At 41.2% G+C, this 24,436-nt stretch overlaps 1 protein-coding gene across 3 annotated transcripts in view; it reads right to left on the bottom strand.

Annotated features, from left to right (window-relative positions):
* The window catches only part of klhl14 (kelch-like family member 14), a 27,347-nt gene extending 3,645 nt beyond the window's left edge, over positions 1-23,702 (bottom strand). The window contains exons 1-9 of one of the 3 annotated variants that reach the window (XM_085440476.1): positions 23,515-23,570; positions 18,119-18,540; positions 17,640-18,034; positions 15,582-15,703; positions 10,823-10,912; positions 9,993-10,071; positions 9,108-9,298; positions 8,162-8,320; positions 5,109-5,266 (exon numbers count right to left, since the gene is read on the bottom strand). In XM_085440476.1, coding sequence (XP_085296602.1) covers positions 5,109-5,266; positions 8,162-8,320; positions 9,108-9,298; positions 9,993-10,071; positions 10,823-10,912; positions 15,582-15,703; positions 17,640-18,034; positions 18,119-18,517 — 1,593 coding nt within the window. In that variant the 5' untranslated portion in view covers positions 18,518-18,540; positions 23,515-23,570. Of the gene's footprint in view, positions 1-5,108; positions 5,267-8,161; positions 8,321-9,107; positions 9,299-9,992; positions 10,072-10,822; positions 10,913-15,581; positions 15,704-17,639; positions 18,541-19,411; positions 19,456-23,514 lie in introns of those variants that run through there. The other 2 variants (XM_085440477.1, XM_085440475.1) reach the window with 2 other exon arrangements.
* Positions 23,703-24,436: the final 734 nt, after the last annotated feature.

The following is a 24,436-nucleotide window of genomic DNA, read 5'->3' as shown; positions in this document are numbered from 1 at the left end:
AAATGAACCAGCTACTAGTTAACGAAAGACACCCGGAATGGCTAACTGAAGGCCGGACGGTCCTGATCCCCAAGGACCCCAAGAAGGGACCGGTCCCCTCCAACTACCGACCAATAACCTGCCTCAGTACTACATGGAAGCTCCTGTCAGGCATCATATCGGCTAAGATGAACAGGCACATGGGTCAATACATGAGCGGGACACAGAAAGGAATTGGCAAGAATACCAGAGGTGCAAAACACCAGCTACTGGTAGACAGAACAATCAGCCGAGACTGCAAGACCAGACTGACCAACCTGTGCACTGCCTGGATTGATTACAAGAAGGCCTATGACTCAATGCCCCACAGCTGGATACTGGAATGCCTAGAATTGTACAAGATCAATGGGACCCTAAGAGCCTTCATCAGGAACTCAATGGGGATGTGGCGTACAACACTAGAGGCCAACTCCAAGCCCATAGCACAAGTTACCATCAAGTGCGGGATCTACCAAGGAGATGCTCTGTCCCCACTGCTGTTCTGCATAGGCCTGAACCCCCTCAGTGAGATCATTAACAAGACTGGCTACGGATACCGACTACGGAACGGAGCAGTTGTCAGCCACCTCCTGTACATGGATGACATCAAGCTGTATGCCAAGAGTGAACGAGACATCGATTCACTGATCCACACTACCAGGCTATACAGCAATGACATTGGAATGTCGTTCGGACTGGAGAAGTGTAGTCGGATGGTAACAAAGAGAGGGAAGGTAGTCAGAACTGAGGGGATTGAACTACCAGAAGGCAACATTGCAGACATAGAGGACAGTTACAAGTACCTGGGGATCCCGCAGGCAAATGGGAACCATGAAGAGGCCGCTAGAAAGGCTGCAACCACCAAGTACCTGCAGAGGGTCAGGCAAGTCCTGAGGAGTCAGCTGAATGGTAAGAACAAGATTCGGGCCATCAACACATACGCCCTGCCCGTGATCAGGTACCCTGCTGGGGTAATAAGCTGGCCAAAGGAGGAGATAGAAGCCACTGACATAAAGACAAGAAAGCTCCTTACCATGCATGGAGGGTTTCACCCCAAGTCCAGCACCCTGAGGCTGTACGCTAAGCGGAAGGAAGGGGGCCGGGGACTGGTGAGTGTCAGCACCACAGTCCAGGATGAGACAACGAACATCCAAGAATACATTGGGAAGATGGCCCCAACTGACCGAGTGCTCAGTGAATACCTCAGGCAGCAGAAACCCAAGAAAGAGGAGGGAGACGAGGAACCATCATGGAAGGACAGGCCCCTGCACGGTATGTACCACCGGCAGATAGAGGAGGTGGCTGATATCCAGAAATCCTACCAGTGGCTGGACAAAGCTGGACTGAAAGACAGCACAGAGGCACTAATCATGGCAGCACAAGAACAAGCTCTGAGTACAAGATCCATAGAGGCTGGGGTCTATCACACCAGGCAAGACCCCAGGTGCAGGCTGTGTAAAGATGCCCCAGAGACAATCCAGCACATAACAGCAGGGTGCAAGATGCTAGCAGGCAAGGCATACATGGAACGCCATAACCAAGTGGCCGGCATAGTGTACAGGAACATCTGTGCCGAGTATAACCTAGAAGTCCCGAGGTCAAAATGGGAGATGCCCCCAAGGGTGGTGGAGAATGACCGAGCTAAGATCCTGTGGGACTTCCAGATACAGACGGACAAAATGGTGGTGGCTAACCAACCGGACATAGTGGTGGTAGACAAACAGAAGAAGACGGCCGTAGTGATCGATGTAGCGGTTCCGAATGACAGCAATATCAGGAAGAAGGAACACGAGAAGCTGGAGAAATACCAAGGGCTCAGAGAAGAGCTCGAGAGGATGTGGAGGGTGAAGGTAACGGTGGTCCCCGTGGTAATCGGAGCACTAGGTGCGGTGACTCCCAAGCTAGGCGAGTGGCTCCAGCAGATCCCGGGAAAAACATCGGAGATCTCTGTCCAGAAGAGCGCAGTCCTGGGAACAGCTAAGATACTGCGCAGGACCCTCAAGCTCCCAGGCCTCTGGTAGAGGACCCGAGCTTGAAGGATAAACCGCCCGCAGGGGCGTGCTGGGTGTGTGTGTGTATATATATATATACACACACACACATACATACACACACACACATATATATATATACACATAGACATATATACATACACATACATACATACACATACATCTATATTAGGGGTGCAACGATATTCGTATCGATATTGAACCGTTCGATACAGTGCTTTCGGTTCGGTACGCATATGTATCGAACAATACAACATTTGTAATTTATTTTATCAACTTTCCTTCCGACGATGCTGTCTGTGTTGAGCGCTCAGTGAATCTGCGTTCGACTACTCCGCCTAGGCTGAACTGTCGAGCGCAGATCCACTGAGCGCTCAACACAGACAGCATAGTCAGAAGGAAGAGCGCAGGGCAAGCTAGCGAGACACATGGACCTCCCCCACCCTCATTCAGATCTGGCGTTTGGAATTATTTTGGTTTTCATGTGACGTATGACCCTGAAGGTAAGCGAGTCATGGACTAAAGTAAAACAGTATGTTGGATGTGCCATGCAATGCTCAATTACATGGGTGGGAACTAGTGTGTTAGCGCAGTTAGCTCGTTAACGTGTTGGCCGTCTAGCCCCACACACGGGGCGATCGGCGGTAGCTCGTTAACGGAGATTTGCCGTGTTGTGGCGTTAAGGTCATTTCAACGAGATTAACCTGAAAGCACTAGTGGGAACACAACGAATATGACTGCACATTTACGCCGACATCATCCTAGTGCAAAGACCAAAACAACAAGCATGCTACTAACTTTAGCCGAGTCATTTAGACAGCTGTTAGCACATGATTCTCCTTATGCTGCTGAGAATATAGCCCGAATATAGCTCGTTGAAGCGGATAGTATAGCTTTTATTTTGGAAAGAGACATTTCTCTGTAATAAACTCTCTTTTCCAAAGATGAGTGATTCCTCAATCAGATACAGGGCTCGCAATATCGCTAGCCCGACGTCCTGGAGCTAGCGATTTTTTTCAGTCGGGCTACCAAAATCTATCTCTGCCCTGCCCGTCGGGCTATTGTAGGAAGGAAAAATATATGTCAATGCTTTTGCATTCTTTCAGAAATGTAGCTGGGTAATTATGTCATTGGCATCAGTGAGCCACTGTCAATATGTGACATATTGAAATCGCGTTTGAATTTGCGCTTGTTTTTTTGCTTTCACTTTGCAATCGTGCGAACTGTGTATAGAGAGCGACAGCACTGATCTGTGAGTGATGATAATTTGTGCACCAATTCCTCTGACATCGTCTTATTAATCGTTAGCTTACTATGCAAACATGACAAGTGAAATCTCCCGCAGCTTAAACATGTGAGAGGTTGATCGCACAGAGAATCGCTGAGCTTATGTGAGTGCGTGTGTAAAAGCAGCAGGATATATATATTTTAGTTCTGCTGAGCCAAATAAGACAGGTCAGGGTGAAGAAGTGACAGCCAAAGAAAAGCTTACCACAAAACGGAGAAGTTATGACAAATCAGACTATAAGGCAAAAAGAAAGTGCAGCTTTATGGTTTCATGGACAAAAGAATTTCTGTGGCTCCAATATGACGAGCTAAATAACCAGGGCTGCACATAAGTGGTCCGCAGGTGCGCATTCGCTGTCAAAATAAAAAACACGCACAAGGGTTAGGGTTAAATTTAAAAACTGTACTTTTGAGTTAAAATATATGTTTATAATTTTAATAAATGACAAATTAAAAAGGCATGAACATTTTTTTTGTATCGAAAAAATATCGAACCGTGACACCAAAGTATCGAACCGAACCGAACCGTGAATTTTGTGTATCGTTGCACCCCTAATATATACACATACACATACACACACACACACACACACACACACACACACACACACACATACATATATACATATATATATATTTATTAGGGGTGCAACGATACTTTGGTGTCACGGTTCGATATTTTTTTCGATACAAAAAAAAATTTCATACCTTTTTAATTTGTCATTTATTTTATATATATATATATATATATATATATATATATATATATATATATATATATATATATATATATATATATATATATTTTTTTTTTTTTTTTTTTAACTCAAAAGTGCAGTTTTTAAACTTAATGTCGCTGAAACAACAAAATAATGATAAAAAAAAATCTATCTGATAGAGAAATCACTCATCTTTGGAAAAGAGACTTTATTACAGAGAAATGGCTCTTTCCAAAATAAAAGCTATACTATACGCTTCTTCTGGGGTATTTTCTCAGCAGCATATTAAACATATCAGGTCCCATAAGGAGAATCATGTGCTAACGGCTGTCTAAATGACTCGGGTAAAGTTTGTAGCATGCGTGCTTGTTGTTTTTGCCTGCTTCCACTTGTCTTTGCACCAGGATGATGTCCGCGTAAATGTGCAGTCATATTTGTTGTGTTCCCACTAGTGCTGTCAGCGTTAATCTTGTTAAAATGACATTAACGCCATAACGGGGCAAATCTCCGTTAACGAGTTACCACGGATTGCCCCGTGCATGGGGCTTGACAGCGTCAACACCTTAACAAGCTAACTGTGCTAACGCACTAGTTCCCACAAATTGAGCATTGCGTGGCACATCCGACATACTGTTTTACTTTTGTCCATGACGCGCTTACCTTCAGGGTCATACTTCACATAAAAACCAAAATAGTTCCAAACGCCAGATCTCAATGAGGGTGGGGGAGGTTCAATTTGCCATGTTGCAAGGAGAGCTTAACTTCTGTCTCGCTAGCTTGCCCTGCGCTCAGTGAATCTGCGTTCGACTACTCCGCCTAGGCTGCACTGTCGAGCACAGATTCATTGAGCGCTCAACACAGACAGCATCGTCAGAAGGAAAGTTGATAAAATAAATTAAAAATTTTGTATTGTTCATACATATGCGTACCGAACCGAAAGCACTGTATCGAACGGTTCAATATCGATACGAGTATCGTTGCACCCCTAATATATATATATATATAGATAGATAGATAGATAGATAGATAGATAGATAGATAGATAAAGACATATATGTACTACATTAAATACCATGCTCCAGCTGTAGCCTCCCACAAGATAAATGCTGTCATCCAAAACGGCACAGCCTGGACCGCTGCGACCCTCCAGGATGGGTGTCTGGAGGATATTCCACTGGTCAGCTTTTGGGTCATAACACTCAACCAACATTACATCTAGATGGGAGAAACCTACATGACAGAGATAAGATAAGATAAGATAAGATAAGATACCCTGTCATCGTAGGTTTAGGTTACAGTAGAGGTAGGGTGAAAAAGGTGTGCAGATGTTAGAAATAAAAGGCAAGTGTTTATTTTTCCCAAAAGTTAAACAAAATCTAAAAGGAACAGAAACCCAAAGAAAAGCACAAATCCACAGTGACACAGAGGGCAGGACACGTGGTGAACATGGGAGCATAACTTATTCCACGCCCTTAAGGACTTTCTATCTATCACACAGAATCACAATCCAATGGATTCATCAGGTGCAAGTGTCTTGCCCAAAGACACTCTGGCACGCAGACTGCAGGAGCCGGAGATTAAACAACCAACCATTTGATTAAAAGACAACCCACTCCACCTCCTGAGCCACAATCACCCCGATCCAACTAGCAATCCAACAAAGAAAGAAAACAATATATCAAAGAAATACAGGAAATAACCCAAAAGACAAATAACTAACGCCAACACAAGAAGACTCACACTGAATGTGATAACAGAGGCAGAGGAACACAGAAGGCACTCAACACAAGACAGCAGGAAGCAAAGACAGGCAGCTACGGTGGCCGCTTTAGGACAAACATGTTTTAGACAGGAGAGATCAAAAACATTAAATTTGGACTATACCCCATAACAGCTGTGGCTGGCCACCATGTTTGTATTACCAGTTTTGCACACACTATATTTTAATATATTTTAATAATATCAATACTTACATTAAATGTTTTGGGATATTTTAGTTACCATTCACCCAGCTAGCAAAGTAATTCTTTTAGCTATCTGGGTAGGCTATCAGTCTGATATTAACCTTGACTGTAAAGCTTTGTGAAAGGAGTCCGATACAAGCCGATGAGTCAGTGAAGCTCACTTTTGACCGAAGACAGTGATTGTGAGGTGAGCTCCTGAGGATATCCTGGACTGCTCTTGTCAGTAAGTTCTGTTTTTTGCCGCTATTAGCTGCCATTAGCCTCTGTTACCCACTGTTAGCAGCTGTCAAGTGAAATTGTCTTTGAAATTTGTGTAACATTGCTCACTTAGCGGATTCAGTTGAATTAAACTGAATTTTAAGTTTTAGAATCGCATGTCTAATCTGTAGGCAGTAAATAATTGCGACAATATCAGGAATAAATGCATTCAAGATGGCGAAGCAACATGGCGGATTCCACAAACTGGTGCTGGCTCCTGTGTACTTCTAAGAGATTATTTTCTAAGTTTCTTAAAATGCATGAGTTTGTTGTATTAATTAATTACTAATCTATCTAATTGGTGTGTAATAATAATGTTGTACTCATAATCTAATTTATGAGTATACCATTATTTTTTTATTAAATGAACTAAAAAAACTCAGTACCCTTAACAATAGCATAAAACCTGAACTCACCATCACATCACAAAAAGAAAACTAGACCGAAAACACTAAAGTCAAACATTCCTGTGGACCAATCAGGTTTCAGACAGTTTTGGTTTCATGTGCTTGCGCTACAGTACCACTGTAAATGAAATCCACACAAACCACCACGTGAATGCACTGACACAAGGCTGGTTAACAACATGACGGCAGATGTGTGCCATATTGAAACGACCCCATTGTGCTCTTACAGGAATCACCGCTGAAAAAATATTATTTCACTAAAAAGATATGAATTTTAAAGAAAAAAAGAGCACGCTCTATATCCTACGAAATGAGAGAAATCTTTTCTTATTTTTTCCTGCTGGGGAGATGGTCCAGTGTAACTCCTTTCCTCCTTTTTCTTGAAACTATTCATTCAGTCAATTCATTCTATCCTTCACTTAGCCTATCCCAGCTGACCCAAAAAAAAAAAGAATGACTCCTAAAGCCTGTCAATACAACAGTGAGCATAACTAAGGCAAACAGAACTATAATAATCTTTAAAAAAAAAACGTTAATATAGTTAAAGTTTTGATTTAAAGCGACGCCTTGACAAAAAGCAAATTTTATTACAGTCCTTCACTATGTGGCACTATATGGCATTACGTTCTTTCCTTTACTAAAGGATGGTTCAGTTTATCCTGTGCTAAAGGAGGTAATAAAGGAAGCTTTGAAGCATTTATATTTAGTATTTAAAGAATTTGCGCAATTTGATATTTGACCACAGCCGTTCTCTTTCTCAACATAATGCTTTAGGCGTTAGGCTTTATTTTGCTTCTCATGGTTTGAATCTTTATTCTGTTCTCGCCAGTGTGTCCAGTATGTTCCTTGTGTCCAGTTGATGGGTTTCCCCTTTAGTTAAACTTTTGCAGACATGTTACTTTTTTTTTTGTCTATTTGCTGATAGAGACAAATTTTTGTTGTTCCTCCATCTGCCGCATTCGGTTCCACCTCCCTCACAGTTTCACTACATCTCAAGGTTTCTTCCTTCACCACCAACTCACAGACACAAACCAGCAAGACAGCCATCGATGTGCACAGATTCGCTCCTACGGTGAGCGTGAGGAAACACGAGTTTGGATATGGACACAGTCATACTCAGAGGCACGTGCAGGTTTTTTATGAGCTGAATTTGCAGCAATGAAGAGCCAACTGAACACATCTGTTTAACAGTGTTTTAACGAAAGAGCGTAGCTAAAGAGAGGATTCAAAGAGAGACAAGCTGAGCTTGTCATAATTCCCATGACCACATTCAGTTTTCCTGAAAAAATGCAAATGAACAGCACACGTTTTTGTTCTTTTTCACATTTTGTACTATGAATACTAAAGAGTGCGAGAAATGGAGGCTACAGTGTTGCACAGGGTAATTAAGGTCACTGCCTGCTCACAATGGCAACATGATTTTCACACGTACTTTTCAAAAAAGTATCAATCTTGACCTGCTTTCTGTTCGTTGTCTGAAAAGCTCGAGTGCTTACCTTTCAAATGGTTTCCACCAATAGCATACAGGCGGTCATTCATCCCAGCCAGAGCATGAATGGCACGCTTTGTGTTCATATCTTGTTTCCTCGCCCACACATCCATTATAGGGTCGTAGCAGTAAAGCCAGGAGACATACTCGCCATTGTGCACGCCTCCTGCAGCAGGTAAACACAGCAGTGTGTCATTAATACTCTGTGGAGCTACAGCACGCGGCACGTGGACATACTGGATCCAAATGTAGTACTATCCCCAGATATACAGTAAATAACTGGAAAAGAAAAACGTTTTTGGCTCTTCAAGAAAACTTTGGTTAGAGTCAGTTTGTAAAAGAGGAGGGTTTCACTTCCGGATTTTCCTGCAGGGAGGTGATGAGTGGTTCACTGACGTATCACTAAAATCTAATATATGACTTTCTGGTGTCAGCAAGTAGAAGAATTATACAAACCAAAGTTATATTGAAATATATCTAATAAAAAGCATTACAAATTTGAACTATTTCTGTGGCCATTTCTTTGAAGAAGAACTGATGTATACATTCAAGCCTCTTTACAGGGCTTCAGAAACTCTGCTACTTACATGAACATATCTCTTGAGGGAGTCTGAGGTAATATTGGATGGTAATCTGGGGCTGTGCTGTTACTAAGAAGAGGTTCACTCTCTCTTTCTCTCTCTTTTTTTTAAAACTCAAGCCTACTTTAGTCTCTATAAGCTCACCTCAAGCTCCAACTGAACAATCAGTCCTGATGCATTGATTTTAATCATTTTTGTGGAGTGGAGTTGGTTTTTCTTTGTGGTGTAATTAAATGGATGTGTTTACCTCTATGTGCCATAAACACAATGTGTCTTTTTGTACAGTTCCCTCCATGTAGCGCCCCTTTTTGCATAATAATAAGGCGTAATAATAATAATACATGCGACTCGTGTACAGCTCCTGTAACTGACCTGATATGTAGATCTTGCCATTGTGCACCGCTCCTGCATGGGCAGCCAGAGGCTGTGGCAGAGACGACACGTAGTTCCACTCATTTGTCTCCAGGTTGTAGGATTCCACGCTGGAGAGGTAGCCCGCCTCGTTCCTGCCACCAATCACGTACAGGTGCTTATCCAGGCGACAGGCAAAGAAGCTGGCTCTCCTGAGGAGGACGCATTAACCAGACAACATCATTAAACCTATGATGAGAATCACTACTGTTGTTTTTTAGTTTTTTCCAGCTTCTGTCTAAGGTGCAAATCATTCTTAAAAAAACAAAAAAAAACATCATAAGACGAGAGATAAGTTAAGCATGTACAAGCTTCTAGGCTGTGAGCATCTGTTTTCATGCCTGTGTAATGGGCTTGCTTACTTCTGCATGATGTAATACCTTGTAAAAGGATTTTGAACCAAAAAAAAAACAGCACATAGGTCTGTTTACAGCCCAATGAGCATTACTTTATTCTTCTGTTGGCTGGTTTTGTACACCTAGGTAAGAGTAGTAGCATTTTTTTTTAATCTTATGTGGATGTTTATATTTTTAGGTTTTCTAAACACCATTTCCCAAGAGAACTACACATCTGCTATCACAGCTGAACAGAAGACTTGTGAAGTTGTTGGATCTCACAAATTACAACTAGAATCCAAGTAGCATCTTCATGAATGCCAAAACTTGTGAACTTCACTAAGGTCATAAAGGTTTCCGTTTCTTATTAGGTGATGCAATGAGTGGTGAGATTCTGAGAAATATACAAAACACGGTAATGAGAGATGGATGAGAGAAAATGGGTTACTGAAGCTGAGTAAACAGAAGCTAGTACTGATGTCAACATTTCTGAGGACAAAAAAAGGCTCACCTCTCCTGCATTGGAGGCAACTGTATCCAACTGTTGAATCTGGGATCGTAGCGGCTGACAAAATTAGTGCTGTGCTTTCCTGCAAAACAGAACAGTAGAATACAAATAACTTAGCTCAAAATAAAGCTTCTTTTTGTACAGTTTAGACATGCTAATGTAATGATCAGTTCTTATTGGCCACATCTTTTCTAATGTTGTTTGTTGTGTACCAATAAAATTCACAAATGCAACTCTCCCCAGTCTTCATTAATCACCGCCCACACGTGATGATTTGCCTTTTTGCTGCTGTTTGAGCTAACAAGAGCTGACTGAAGTCATGTTTTCTAAGCACAGAGAGATCACCTCTTGGTAATGTTGTATTCAAAAGACTGCAAATCATCTCTCATGATGTGCATTTGTAGTAAGCTGATTCCTACTCTCAAAACTGAATAAACAACTAATTTCACTAAGTGCAGTGTACATCTGCCTGGCTGTTGTATTACTGTGATAGCTGGTGAAAGAACAAAAAGGCAGAGTAAGAATCTTTGATCATTTACAGTCTTTGTTTCTTACTATGGCACTGTGTTGCCACCTTTTTGCAAAAAGCCCTCTTAACACTTCTACATTGCAAATATTTCATCATAAACAACAGTAATTTTTCTGTGCCAATTATTGACAAGTGTTGATTGGAGTGTTGTTTGTCCACTCAGAGCTGATCTGGCTGCAGGATGAGTGTTTCAAACCATCTGAAAGTGTTACATTAACTTGATGGGCTTGAACTTACATAAACTCCAGTTTAAGTGAACATGAAAAATTTGCTGCGTGAAATCAGTGGAAAGCAGCGACTGTACCATTGGGGTTCCACTGGTCCTCTCCGCCTAGCAGCAGCAGGAAGTTCTCCACCTCCACCACGCAGTGATGTGCGCTGTTGTAAGGCATTACTAGGTGACAGACAAAAAGTCAAAAAGTCAGTTTTAAAAACATGTGGAGAGAAATTTGTATATAAACAGTACCCTGTGAGTGTGCCCTGGCTGTTATAGGTGTACTGTGCTGGTGGTTTCAAAAATCCACTGTGGTTAGCAATTACTTTGTATCATTAAATATGAGAATTAAAAACAGGCCAATACTTTTCTGTTCAGGACACATTGCAGTCTAGAAAGCACTACCATAAGTCTCACATTTAATAAAACTGTCAGGTCATTTAAAATAAGAACCATGTAACAGTAAAAGTTATGCCATTGAACCACGAACAAAAAAAGCCACTCTTTGTAGCATCTGGATAACTTTTTAACCTCTTTTGTCTCAAAATCATATAGAAAATAGATTGACGTGCAACTTTTGTTTTTTAATCAGAATCAACACAGCCATCAATTGACTGGCGACCTGTTCAAGCTGTACACCGCTTCTTGAACAGGAACAGCTGGGATAGGCTCCAGCCCAAACACAACCCTCAATTTGATCAACACATCTGGTGTAACTCTGTTTGCGCTCTTATACTCAAAGGGGGAAAGTAAATGGCATCTACACTCTCCTTAAATAAATTCAATTAATTCTTAAATGTTTCCACCACACCCACAGGTCAAGCCTTACTACCAATTACTGTCCGAGACACTGACCAAAGAGGTTTATTGAACATCTAAGAAGTATTATATTAACTTTTGAATAGGAAATAATGAAAGTGCTAAATGTTCTGTAATTTGACAGGAGTGGTCAGAGTAAATTTCACACAGACTGTTTGTTCTTTGTTTGGAGCAAGATACAAAAAACACAAACAGAAGTTTAAAAAAAAGTCTGGATGGAGAGCTGGTGAGCAAAGAAAGTTGCACTGGATTACTTTCTATAAACTTGCGATTACAGACAGACTAATATATGATTTTACGATTGACACCAATACTGATATTTAGTGATTTTAAAAATCCAATATACTGATATATTGACCGGCATTTTTTTTCAGACATATGAAACCTAAACAGATTTCCCTAACATATTTTTTAGTGTGGGTCTTTATTTACTCTATCATGCTTTGCCCAGCTGTCTTCAGATCAGCTAGTTGTTGTGTTTCTCACTTTCCAAACAGGTGTTGCCCACAGGATGTTTCTCCCTTCTCTTCTTTACCTTTTTCTATAATTTCCATTTATTGGCCATTATAAATGCAACTATTAGGAGAACTGCCAATAGTTAATACTGGTGGATAATACTGACCTGCTCATAAATCAGTCAGGCTTCAGTTGCAGTATAATGCACCGGTTGTGACGGAGAATGTGCTCTTGCTATTTTCTCTTCACATGAGGCAAAATGTTAAATTATATCATAAAACTCATATATATATATATAAATAATCGGAGGTTTTTCTGCTCTTTTTGTTTTGTATTCTCTGGACCATCCAGTCACAGGAATGTGACTTCAGCTATTTCGAATAACGATGCCATAAAAACCTCCAGCACTTTAAAGGACAGGAAAAAAAGTATTTAGTGGTAGTAAACTGAATATCATTGGTTTGGAAATGTGATGGACATTTTTTAACATTCTGTAGATAAAATAATTATTTAGTTGATTGAGAAAGTAATTGACAGATTGCTTAATAATCAGATAATTATTACTTGTAACCTTGCATTTATTTAACTGGATAGGTCACCAATTTCTATTTTGGGAATTCGACTCTTAGAAACTAGCTTAGCAACACTGTCCAATAAGTAAAATGTTGGGTGGATGATACCCCTTGTCGTGTGTTAGCGCAGTATAGCATAAACATCCCAGAGCTGAAGCAGGACCCCTCATGGAGGATTTTCTTTTGTGTATGTTTTCGTGCTCCCTTTCTCTCCTTCATCTTCTTTTGCTAAAGTGACCCCATTGAGATGTAGAGAAATGGTCTTAGGTGACAGTCATAATGAACATGATCATGTTCACTCAATAAATCTCAGGCCCGGTGCTTTTTGAGCACAAATCAGTGAAATGTTAAAGCCCACCTGTCTGTCTCCATCAGTCATTTCCACTGTCACCTCCCCACCGTCTGATGGATCACAGTTGCTGCAAAATTAGACAGCCTTGAATCTCATTTCTTTCCAATTGGCCTCTCTCTGCAATCTCACTCTAGCTGGCTGACATGTGCCGGTCCTCTATGGGAGGGAAGTCTCAGATAGGAACTAATACTACATACACTAAACACAGCTTTATCTCAAACGAGGGGATTAGGTTGCCTGCCTCCAGTGCACCTCAAAGACGAGTGCCATACGACTGCCAAATTCCCTTACATGCTATTTACATTATCATTCAGTCAGCAGTATATAGGACATGGATGGGCGGCTTTTTATTTGATGTCTAGTGACTTGTACTCATACTAAAAATCATCTCGTACCCATGTGAGAAGAAGATTATTGCTTTACAATATGTCACAGACCACAGTATCTAGAGTACTGCGGTGGGTTTTGGGACATTTGGGATATACTGTAGGTGAACGGTGAGATAATTACAGTAGCAGGGTATAATAACTGGAATTACTATGCTAATCTTGTGCACTGAAAAATAAATGCATTAATTATTTTTCCTTCTAAAGTATTTATACCTGAGAAAGTGAATCCGATTAACCTATTTGTGCCCTTTTAACCCAAATTGTCCACTAACCCAAGAGTGTGAAAAGCCATAGGAGGGCAGGATGAGCACGTCCTCTATGAGATGGACGCCATCACTCCGGTCTACAGTGAGCTCTAGGGCTCACTAGAGGGAGTCAGAAACCTCTGCATAGAGGCACAGTCAGGGTCGGTTGAATGACTCCACAGCTAATGCACCACTGCTGCTCCATCTCTGATGTGCCTTTAACACCGCTACAATTGCATCCCACTGAGCTGAATTCCTTTGTTCTAGGCCATGCTGCATGGACACCATACATGCAGCATGGAGATCCAGATTTTAATATTAGGTTGGTTTAAAGAAGAAGAAAAGAACAACCTAGCATTGTGGCTGAATCTGTGCCTGCCTTTGTCTTGCATTGGTCCACGCTGCTGTGGGTACACTAGATGGCAAACTTTACACTGGAATCACCGAGCAGTGTGTACATCAGATACACTGAAAGAGATCAGATTCTTCCCAAATTGTGTTGATGAATGTCTTAATCAAAGGCTGTCCCTCTCAGGTTTCGGCTCATTGAAAAGTTATGATTGAATGTTAATAATCTTCTATTCCACATCCATTGTGAGGAGGCTACATCAGGTGGTCACTGATGTGTTAAGGGGATGATTTTGCAGTTTTGTCCTTCCACTTGGCCACGGACCATTTGAGTGTTAACTTTTTTAGTTCTGAGTGATGGAAATCCCTATTGACCTTTTGCCTGGTGCAGTTTGTACCAGTGAGTGAGAGTTTAATGACAAAAACAACAACAACAACAACATAAACAGCGAGCTTCAGGCTGTTGTGTATGCAAGGCTCCTTCAGTAAAAAAAAAAAAAAAAAAAAAAAAAAAAGCTCTAATAGGTTTGGACAAACATGAGCTAAAACATCACACTGCTGCCAGGAAATGTTATGAATTGAGCAGAGGAAGAAACCATGTCGGAGACTGCTGGTGATTTTAAGACCCGACAGCAAAAGCATAAAACCAGATTTATTCAAATTTGAACCATAAAGGGAGAACATAAACTGCACAGGGCCGAGCTGACAGAAAGCAGACCTATAGCTAATATATATGAATGGATAGGTGATCCTGAGATATGACTGCAACCAAAACACAGGACAAAAACTCAATATGTCCAGCAATGATGGGGCAAAGGAGAAACGCGGTCTCTCATTAGCTCTTTTTTTGACCTTTGCAATATGGCAACAATATAGTAGTGAGCCTTAAAAAGGTCAGGGAAGACAGAGAGAGAGAGAGAGAAGAGCATAGTGCACTCTACAGCGGAGAGTGCAGCAGGGATGTGTTTGAAATCTCACAAAGGTTTTCTAGGAAATTATCACAATTTGCCTTCATTATAATATTAAAAAATAAGATAAAATGAGATAAAATCAATTTTTGCTTTTGTTTCCATTGTTGTCCCTGTTACCTAAGAATGGTTGACATCAACATTTAAGCTGCAGTGTTCCACTAACCCCTCTGTGCTATTTATTCACCTTAAGTAAACCCAATATCAACAGCGACACCAGGTCAACAGGCTAAACTGCCACGTCGTGTATTACCATGTGTGGGTTAATTCAGTGTTATGAGTTGATCAATATGAACGAGTAATCACGCTGCATTTAAAAGTAATTGGGAAAAGATGTCACTCCTTAACGTTCTGTCTCAGCCACAATAGATCATTAGATTCGAGTAAATCTCATCGTGCATCCTGCCAGCACATATCAGCAAAAAAACAAGGGAAAGCATGCATGACGCTCCACAGTGCTGTGAAGTCACGCTCTGATTAAAAACTTATATTAAAAGTGATAGTGACACATTATTACCTGAAGGATTTAGGGAACTCTTGTCCCTCATTTTTGGTGAAAATTAACCAGTGTTAAAGTCATCCAAAGGAACAACTATTTCTCATCATAAAAGCCAGTAACACGGGATGCCTCAGGTAATAAATAAATAAATAAATGTAAAAAAATATATAAATTTTTTTAAATCGCAGCCTTTCTACTCACTTGTGAGGATCTTCCATGTCTTTTTCTCATCGTCATAGTACTGGACCAAATTACTGGGGAGACGATCAGGTCCAGGAGGCAAACCACCCACCAGTAACAGCATCCTCTTATTGGAACGGATTCTGCAATGTCAAAAGTGTGGGTGTGCGGACAAGTGTTCAATAACATGCAATAAAAGACATATTAAGGCCTGGAATAAAACATGCAAACACAAAAACACAAGCACAGCTTCAACCTGACACCTTTAATTCCTTGATTTACTACGACGATATTAACAGAGCTTCCCTGGAGTATTTTTATTTTTCACTTTGCTGATGCTGATTGTATGAATGAATTAATCTGTGAATAAAATAAAGAATAAATGCACAGCTAGATGAATAACTGCTTCTTATCCAAGTACTTCTACTAAACTCAAGATTGCTAATCAGGAAATATGCGACCACATTTATTGTGATTAATAAAAATTGCTCAATCGTTTTGATGTGTTATTGGATCGTTATTGCACTCTAAAGATATCTTTTCAATTAGCTGTGAAGCGAGGACAGTCCTGTAGGGTGCCATGCTGGAGGCTAAAAGCACAATTGAGAACATAAACCTGCCTATACAATGTCTCCATTTCATTGGCTACAGTGATTCATGTGACATGCCTTAGCCAATTGTTGGAAATTTCCTGCTGTTTGTATATGATATATAACCTCAAAGCCGTGCACTTTACTGCACATCAATGACCATTATCTGGCTCCTAATGGATTTCAACACAAATCTACCAATTTATCACAATATGCACTAAAACATTAAGAGTAGCTGGCCTTTAGATTCAGACACATTCACCTTTTTCCCTTTTCCATATTTTACTTTTTTATGCTTGGGTAAGTCACCGTCGCCTCGGTGTATTCTCCCTCATGCTGGCCCAATCGGAAGTGTTTTAGGGTTATTCATATGCAAATGAGCCCCTGGACATAGATAATGGTGATTAATTGAGGGGAGAGAAACAGTGGCATGTGAAACTAATTATGAGGATTCCTGAATCTTTGCTCGTTTAGGTCCATATGTGGGATCAGATATATTATTGGGATAATGTACAAGTAGGTACTTGTAGAATGGTTTTATGTCCTGATTATTTCAGTAATTTCCAAATGTTTTCATAAAGTTTAGATTCTCTTGTGTCACAATTTTTTTTAGTTGTTTTTCCCCAAGGCTCACAACTGTAGTGATAAAAAAACAACAACAACAACAACTGAATATTGATACTATCGATTAAAAAAAAAAAAAGTCTCAGCTGTCTGACTGTGATCAGTTGTCACCATAAGAGACAATAGCCATGTACTAACCAGCCCTAAAAGTGCAGATCAGGACAAACATGTAAGCCATGTTTTTGTGTGAGTGAGACACGTGCATGCAACACGAATGTAAGCAGCATTGTCCAATTCATGAAAAGGAATTCTAAACATCAAATCAAATTAAAAAAAAACAAAACATTTTGAATGTATTATATTTGTCTTCATTTTAATATCAGTAACAGGGCATCTCTGTACTTGGATCATAAGCATCTCGCAATTACCATTTAATTCTGGTCACAATTCAATTACAGCATTTCAAATTGTATTCAAGAGAGTTGCTACAAATCAAATGCATAACCTTTATCTAGATTGTAGCAATCTTGTCTACACTGATTAGAGAGTAATTGCACAGATGTGTGAGGAAATAAAGACATGTTTTCTTTTGTAAAACAGGAGGGAACATTGTAATGATGGATACAGTGGAGCACAGAGTGCATCACGACCTCTGGCAGCAGGTATTATGTTACAGGAGCACCAAAATCCTCATGAACTAGTCCTGAAATGCCACACTGCCTACATGGTCTACACCGACCACCTACATGCTCTACATTAAACAGGCGGTGGGATCAATACATGAGCAAGTGCATAATGCTTGTGTCTGTAATTTGTTCAAATTTAACAAGTGGGAGGCATTTAATTACCCACTGCCCAGTCTCAAACAGCTCTGTGGTGTGATTGTGTGAATTTATGTCTGAGTGTTTATCTGTCTCGTTCTCACCTGCTGGCCATGGTCTGCCTGCAGTGCTGCCTGAAGGGCATCAGGTGGTAGTTCATGGCATCCAGGAGTAGTTTCTGGCACACAGGGTCACTCCTCATGAAGTCAACAGACTGAACTCTCTCCACCAACTCTGGGGCAGGTATAAGGGCAAAGCGTAGCCTCTTCATAAGGTCCGGCGCATAGTGCATGCGAGTCTCCCGGTCATGCTCCAGCCAGAGGACTGACATCTGGAAGAGAGCCAGCTCTGACTCCACTGGGGGTGGCAGAGCATCTAGCATGGCACACATCTCCTCAAAGTTCAACAGCAGCACATCCTCCACCAGGTACTTGTTGGCCAGCTTCTTGGTCTCATCCAGTCCATGGAGTGCAGCAATCTTGCAGATCTGCTTGTAGTTCTGCACAGAGATCTGGTCATTAAGGAACTGCACACTAAGCTTGGTAATCTGGGGGATATTGAGGATCTTGCTGACTGACAGCACCTCTTCCACTGTGTCCAGGGAAAGAGTAACATTGGCAGTATACAGGTACTCCAGCACTAATCGTAGTCCAATGGAGGAGCAGCCCTGGAGCACTAGGTTATTTATGGGCCTGGTGCTGGTGGTCACCAGCTTGTCATCAGGAGAGGATGAAGGGGTCCCACTGCTGCCCTGGTCCCCTTTGCTTCCTTCATTGTTGATTACATTATGGGAGGAAAAGAGGGATCTGAAATACTGGGAGCAAGATGCCAACACAGCTTTGTGGCAGTGGAACTGCTGTCCCTGGGCTGTCAGAGTCACATCACAGAAAAGCTGCTTTCGCCACAAGAGATTGAGCCCATGCAGCAGGGTGTCACTGTGTGTTGGGTCAAAGGTGGATGTTCTATCACCCGATCTGGACATGACTTCCTGAATGTGAACGCCACCTAGGCAACAAATAAACCATGCAAGCCATTTACCTCAGGTCATTTATTTCCACAACACACGTTGCCTATACATCGCTATCAGTCAACTATTACAGCAGAAAACGATTTCTCGAATAAGTTATTGAACAGATCGCCCGTCCATCCAGCGGGGAAGAGCCGTCATGCCACGCCAGCCGGCGACAATCTACATCCAGCACGGCTTCATTCGCCTTCAACTTTGAGCTCTGGTCGTAAAGCAACAAACAAAAACGTAGTAGTTCCCATAGCGTGCCACTCTTATTCATTCTTAACTCAAGAAGCGGATGGTTTTAAATGGAGGCTGATGTTTGAAGGGCGCTGTCAAAACAAAAAAAAAAAAAGAAAAGAAAAAAAATCGGAGGATACGGAGATGCTGCGGCGCTTTCCCCCCTCGGTAACGCGGCTGAAGTTGTCGGATAAGGAAAAAAGAGGCAGCCGCTACGGTGGACGGATAACATGCAGCATTCAGCCAACACTTATCCCTTCTCCTGCCTTGCTGCACACCCCCACAATGAGGACATTACACATCGCACAGATTTACGGAGTCATACAAAAGCAATTAGTTTGTCTCCGAGCCGTCAGCAGCGGTACGGGTGCGTTTTGCTTTTTTAGCCTACCTGAGTTAAGCGGACGTGAGTATCGACAAAATATTCACTGAAATGCAGCTTTCGCTAAAGTTAAATGGGATGTGCATATCTTTTTCATACTTAGACTGTTACAAAAGCTATTTCCATGTGCGTAATGTGTGTAAACTTGACACAAGCGTGCCGTAACCGTTGTCGCCAGATTCTCTAAAAGCGCCTGTCACAACTAAATGATGTGAGCAGCTTGCCTGAGAAGGAGCCAAACTTACCTGACTTCAGCTCTTGACCAAAAAAAAGGAAAGTAAGCTTCGGGTTCCCAATAATCTCACTTGAATTTTCCTTTGTTCTCCTTTTAAGAAATGTCCTTTTTCCTTTAAAGTCTATGGCGTCTCAAAATAACCATTGATTCCAACTCATAAAGTCACTATTTCGGGTTATTTGTTGACGTTGATCATTTGTTCTTCTGAATTAACAAGAAGTGTGTGAGTGTGTGAGAGGGAGCTGTGCTTTCTGCAAGAGAAGAAGAAGAAGAAATATACGTGTGACAAATTATGCTACCAAGAAACAACACATCATTATCCTTGGGCCTGGGGCTCAGTGAGTCGTAACGAGAGTAATAGGAAATCCACGGTTGGGGAGAGAAACGGTCGTGCATGGCCGGTGGAGAGAGACCATGCAGGGGTATGGATGCTGGAGAGACTCGCAAAATTATGGCTCAAGGCTATTGTAAAAACTGTCGAGCGTAAATGACTGCGATTTCAAACATCTATGGAAGAAAGAAAAGAGAAAGGGGGAGAAAACCCGAGTCTTTCCCTCGCTGTTATAGAGAGAACCGTCAAGTTTTAGTGCGCATTGCTAATTAGTCAATTTCTCTCTGCCTTCACAGCCCGACGACTTTGCTGCTGAGCTGAAACTGCTAATTTCTGGGACCAGCCTTTTTTTGGCTGTGAACTGGATGGATGAATGGCTTGTCTCGCACAAATGACAAAAAGCCCCTGCCTTAATCTCCATCGCCAAAATAACCCCTCATCTCATTCTGCTCCTACTAGTCCTTCAAAAGAAGGTGCTCTACACAAACTGAAGTTATACATCTGTATAATAAACAGCACCCACCTCAATGTACAGACAACTGTGCAGACTTTTATCATGTTTAATTAAAAGCAGATAATACCCTCCTTTTTTCTACATTTTAGTGTGACACTGAAGCAGCATTATGAAATGCCACACATGTACAGAAGGGACATAAAGTTAAAAAAAAAAACAACAAGCACAAATAAAGAACATATATATTGTTTTCATTCATTATTACCATGTCTGATCAGTTCATTGTTAAAAACATAAGGCTTGAAAACACAAAGGGCTGTAACCTAATACAGTGTCCATTAGTGCACAGTAGTTCTGCTGGAGTATTTATATCCATACACCTGCATTTTTGCCCCCAGAGATCCTCCAAGAGTATAAGATCAAAGTGAATCCACTAAAGGAAGTGGCTTGATGAATCACATAGTAAAACTCCTGGTTGGGAATGCTCATATGAACTTATGGATTGCACCAAACACTCTGTCACCACCACAACAAACTAACAGCTGTGAGGCACTAAGTAGTTCCATTGCTAAATTATTAATCTGTCAAATCACTTTGGTATAGCTGCATACAGTTCAACAACAACGAGAGCTTTCAAAAACTCAGAAACATCTCATCTCAAAATTAGGATTCCTTCATTTACCCCCATCACATGAATATAAGGTGATATAATCACCTCAAAAAGCAAACAAAATGCTCACACAGCTAATCAGAAACCGTTAGAAAGGATTTATTAGGCCAGAATAAACTGTCAATTACATAAAGAGCTCAATTAGAGTAAATACACTTACATGTAGGACTCCCATGGGACCAGAAGTGACAGGTACTTCACAACTTAAGAAATGACAGATAGGGATAAATGGCTTTGTTCATATACTATGAAAGAGAGCACCGCCATGCTACCGTCAAGCAATAGCGGACCATACATTGGTAGCATTTATAATAAGAAGGCACCACAATGCTGTTTTGATGTTCAAGTGTTTGACAAGCACACAGCCTGCTAATCCCCAACTTGTAGTTATGCCGAGGAAATTCATTCTACATGAACTCTGCGGTGATGACTGATTAGATTGTGCGCTGCATCTCAAATAATCATCGTCACCGAAGGAAAACTATACTACTCTAATATTAATTAGCGGTTTGAAACCACTATGAAAGCACTTTGTTTTACTGTTTACCACGATTATTTCGTTACCTCATTTCCAGAGGTCTTGACACTGCACAGCACTACAGTAATTCACTGTATTTCACTTTGGAGTCACATATTGTCATCTTTACCAGCACACAGCACTACATTACCCAAGTCTCGAGCGAGCTATTCTAACGCAATAAAATGACCATTTCCAACTCTTTCAGCTCTTTGTAGCAACTCAGTCTCCTGAGGCCACTGGTCTTCAGATTGCAGGGCGTTTATGGTTGTAAGTTGTTGCAGTGTGCAGAAGGAGGGGGGGGGGGGTCATCAGATAAGAGAAGAATTTCTAGACTAATTAAACCCTTTGAGACAAAGAATCACACTACAGTGATTTACAACTCTCTGTACCAGTTAACCCGACTCATTTCTTTCTGTCATATTACTCAGATAGCATATCTACCTCTATGGGTAAAAAGTCTTTTTTTTTTTTGTCTTCAATGTTATGAAAAAAGGAGGGGTGTTAGTGTAAATAACCGCAGTTAGATCAGATTTAAATACTGCAGTATACTCATAATATAAGCTTTTAAGAGCAGACAAAGCTCCCAGCCACTGACCATCTACTCTGTTCGGTGAATAAGCCCCTGATTTTACCCCCAGATACTACGCATCTTCATATGTAATGCTTGCATTATATCATGCTTCCTTATTGTTTTCTTCAGCATAATTTTGTGCCCATTACAACACATAAAAATGAAGCAAAACACAAACTGTCAGCATTATCGTGGCCTTGGGTAACTGATTAAAGAGCGAACATTTAATCTAATCAGTGCAATGAAACAAAACAACAGGAGAAGCTCCAAAGTTGTGAATAGCAAAGTCTACCAGGCATAATTCCTTTTGCTGGCTGTTGCAGAGGGGTATGCTAAGATAGAAAGTATTATTTTCCTAAATGGAAGGTGTCAGATGGTCACGGAAATGTGATCGGCTGTTCAAGATCACTGCTTCCCATCTGCAATTTGTGACGTGTGAAAGATTCAGCCCAAATGTGCTCACCAAGCGTAAATCCTCAGCACTTTCTCTTATCGTGGAAAAGCAAGATAACCAGCTGTTTACAGATCAGAGAACATATCATATTAATATCATGGAGAGGGTGATATCATCTTGTTTGTAAAATATTTTGTTAACTAAGTGTGGTGTGGTATGGCAACCTATAAAGTGAAAGTTGTAATTTGTGTTTTAGCAAAAGTGCTGCAGTTTAAAGCCCCTTTTTAATGATAAAAAATATATTAAAAGGAGGAAAGCTGAAAATGCTGCGGGGAGCCTCTTCAGAAACACTTTGGTGAGACAAAATTAATGCAAACTGCATGTTACAGTAAATACTCATTACAAGGCTCTTAGAAGTTACATTTAAAGATCCCCCCTTAGTTCCAGTTAACTGTATGTATGAACACAAGCAGGGCTCTCTTTATGCCTCCCTCTCCAATCTTGGAAGAGTTTACAGTTGTGTGGAATTATTTTGCACCATTTTTGGATTTGGAAACCAAACCGTATACTATACTATAGAGAGATTAGTTCTAAAAAAAAATGTAGCATTGGCATTAAAGGAACAGGCTGCTTAATCAGAGGTAGTTGTTATAATTGTACAAATTGAAGAAAGGGTCATCAAAAGTGCAATATTTGTACTAGCAGGTTCAGTTTATTTCGATTAATTGTAAAATCTCAACCCATCCAGTTTTCTGTTTCCTGTTTTTTTTAGCACTTTTTTTGGATATCAGGACTGATTAGCACATGCTTGTCATTTCAGATCAAAGTTAGTCAGAGATGATTCATAAAACGTCCACTGTGTAATAAATTGGAAGCACTTATATTTGCCATTCAGGGAGTATTGGGAGGCCTGCTGTTTTAAACCCCTAGATCCCCACACATGGCGTAGCCACCACAGACACGGCTCAGAGAGTCAGTCGGCAGCCGGGAGGTGAGCAGAAAGGAACAGGCGGTGTCCCCTCCAGAGTGAGCACAGGAGAGTGTGTGTGTGTGTGTGTGTGTGTGTGTGCGTGTGCACAATATGTGTGTGTGTTGTGGCATTCTCAAATGACAAAAGGATACCAGTTGTGCAGTTCAGGTGGGACGACACACGGAGGTGGTATGGAGACTCACCTGAGGGAGAGTCTGGGCTGCTGGGACCGGGGCTGTAATGGAGACCCAAAGTTGTGTATAGGGGCCGCAGGAGGCCACTGTGCCGTGGAGAAGGTTTGGGGGCTGGAGGAGAGGGGGCTGCTGTTGTGCAGTCTCCCCAGCGTGATGCATCTACCTTCAGGGTGGCAGCAGGCGTGGAGTGGGGTGCGATGGAGCGAACACGGGCTCAGTGGCGCGGTCACCTAGGGACGCTGAAGCTGCTGTAGCAGGACTGATAGTTATTCCTTGGGAGAATTGCAAGATGAGCCCCATTGTATTAGCAACCCCTCTTCTACTAGAATTGTATCAATGTTCTCAAACCTTTGAAGAATGAAGTCAGGGTGCAAAATATCTGACACTTAACGTTTTTTGCCGTTCACCAAAAGAAACTTAATTCTTGGACAAACAAAACAAAAAAAAAAGTAGGACGGAGTAAACAGTTTCTCTCACAATCGGAGCCGTTTCATTGTGTATCAGAATGACTGCTGTCAGAGTTAAACTTCAGTAAATTCCTTTGGCAATGAGAAGCTGGTAAATTATTCCATACTGATTTGAAATTCTCACACATTAAGCTTTTTAATTTCCAAGCAGTACTTTTGTGTTGCAACAGTTTGAGTCGTATCTTTTAGAAATTCTCTGTGTCTAATATGGTCAGCACTCCCAATTATTCACTCCACTGACAAGTGAAACAAATGGGACCAACCAGTGCATTCTGTATTATCTACACCCCTTGGATTCCCTGACAATAATTAATACAATGGCAAGCTGCTGTTACCAGCCTTGACGACATGAGCTCAACAACATAAGCTCTCCCTTTCCAAGAGCTCTTGAAAAGAAATTACATCCAGCGGTGAGGTCATATATATATATCGTGGACACAAGCAGCCGGGAGGTTATGTCATGT

Source organism: Copadichromis virginalis, linkage group LG18 (genome assembly GCF_057382275.1).
Source record: "Copadichromis virginalis isolate Kocher_CV1m ecotype Utaka linkage group LG18, C_Virginalis_male_GT1.1, whole genome shotgun sequence".
Taxonomy (NCBI): Eukaryota; Metazoa; Chordata; class Actinopteri; order Cichliformes; family Cichlidae; genus Copadichromis; species Copadichromis virginalis.
This window is presented reverse-complemented; position numbering and strand designations above follow the sequence as displayed.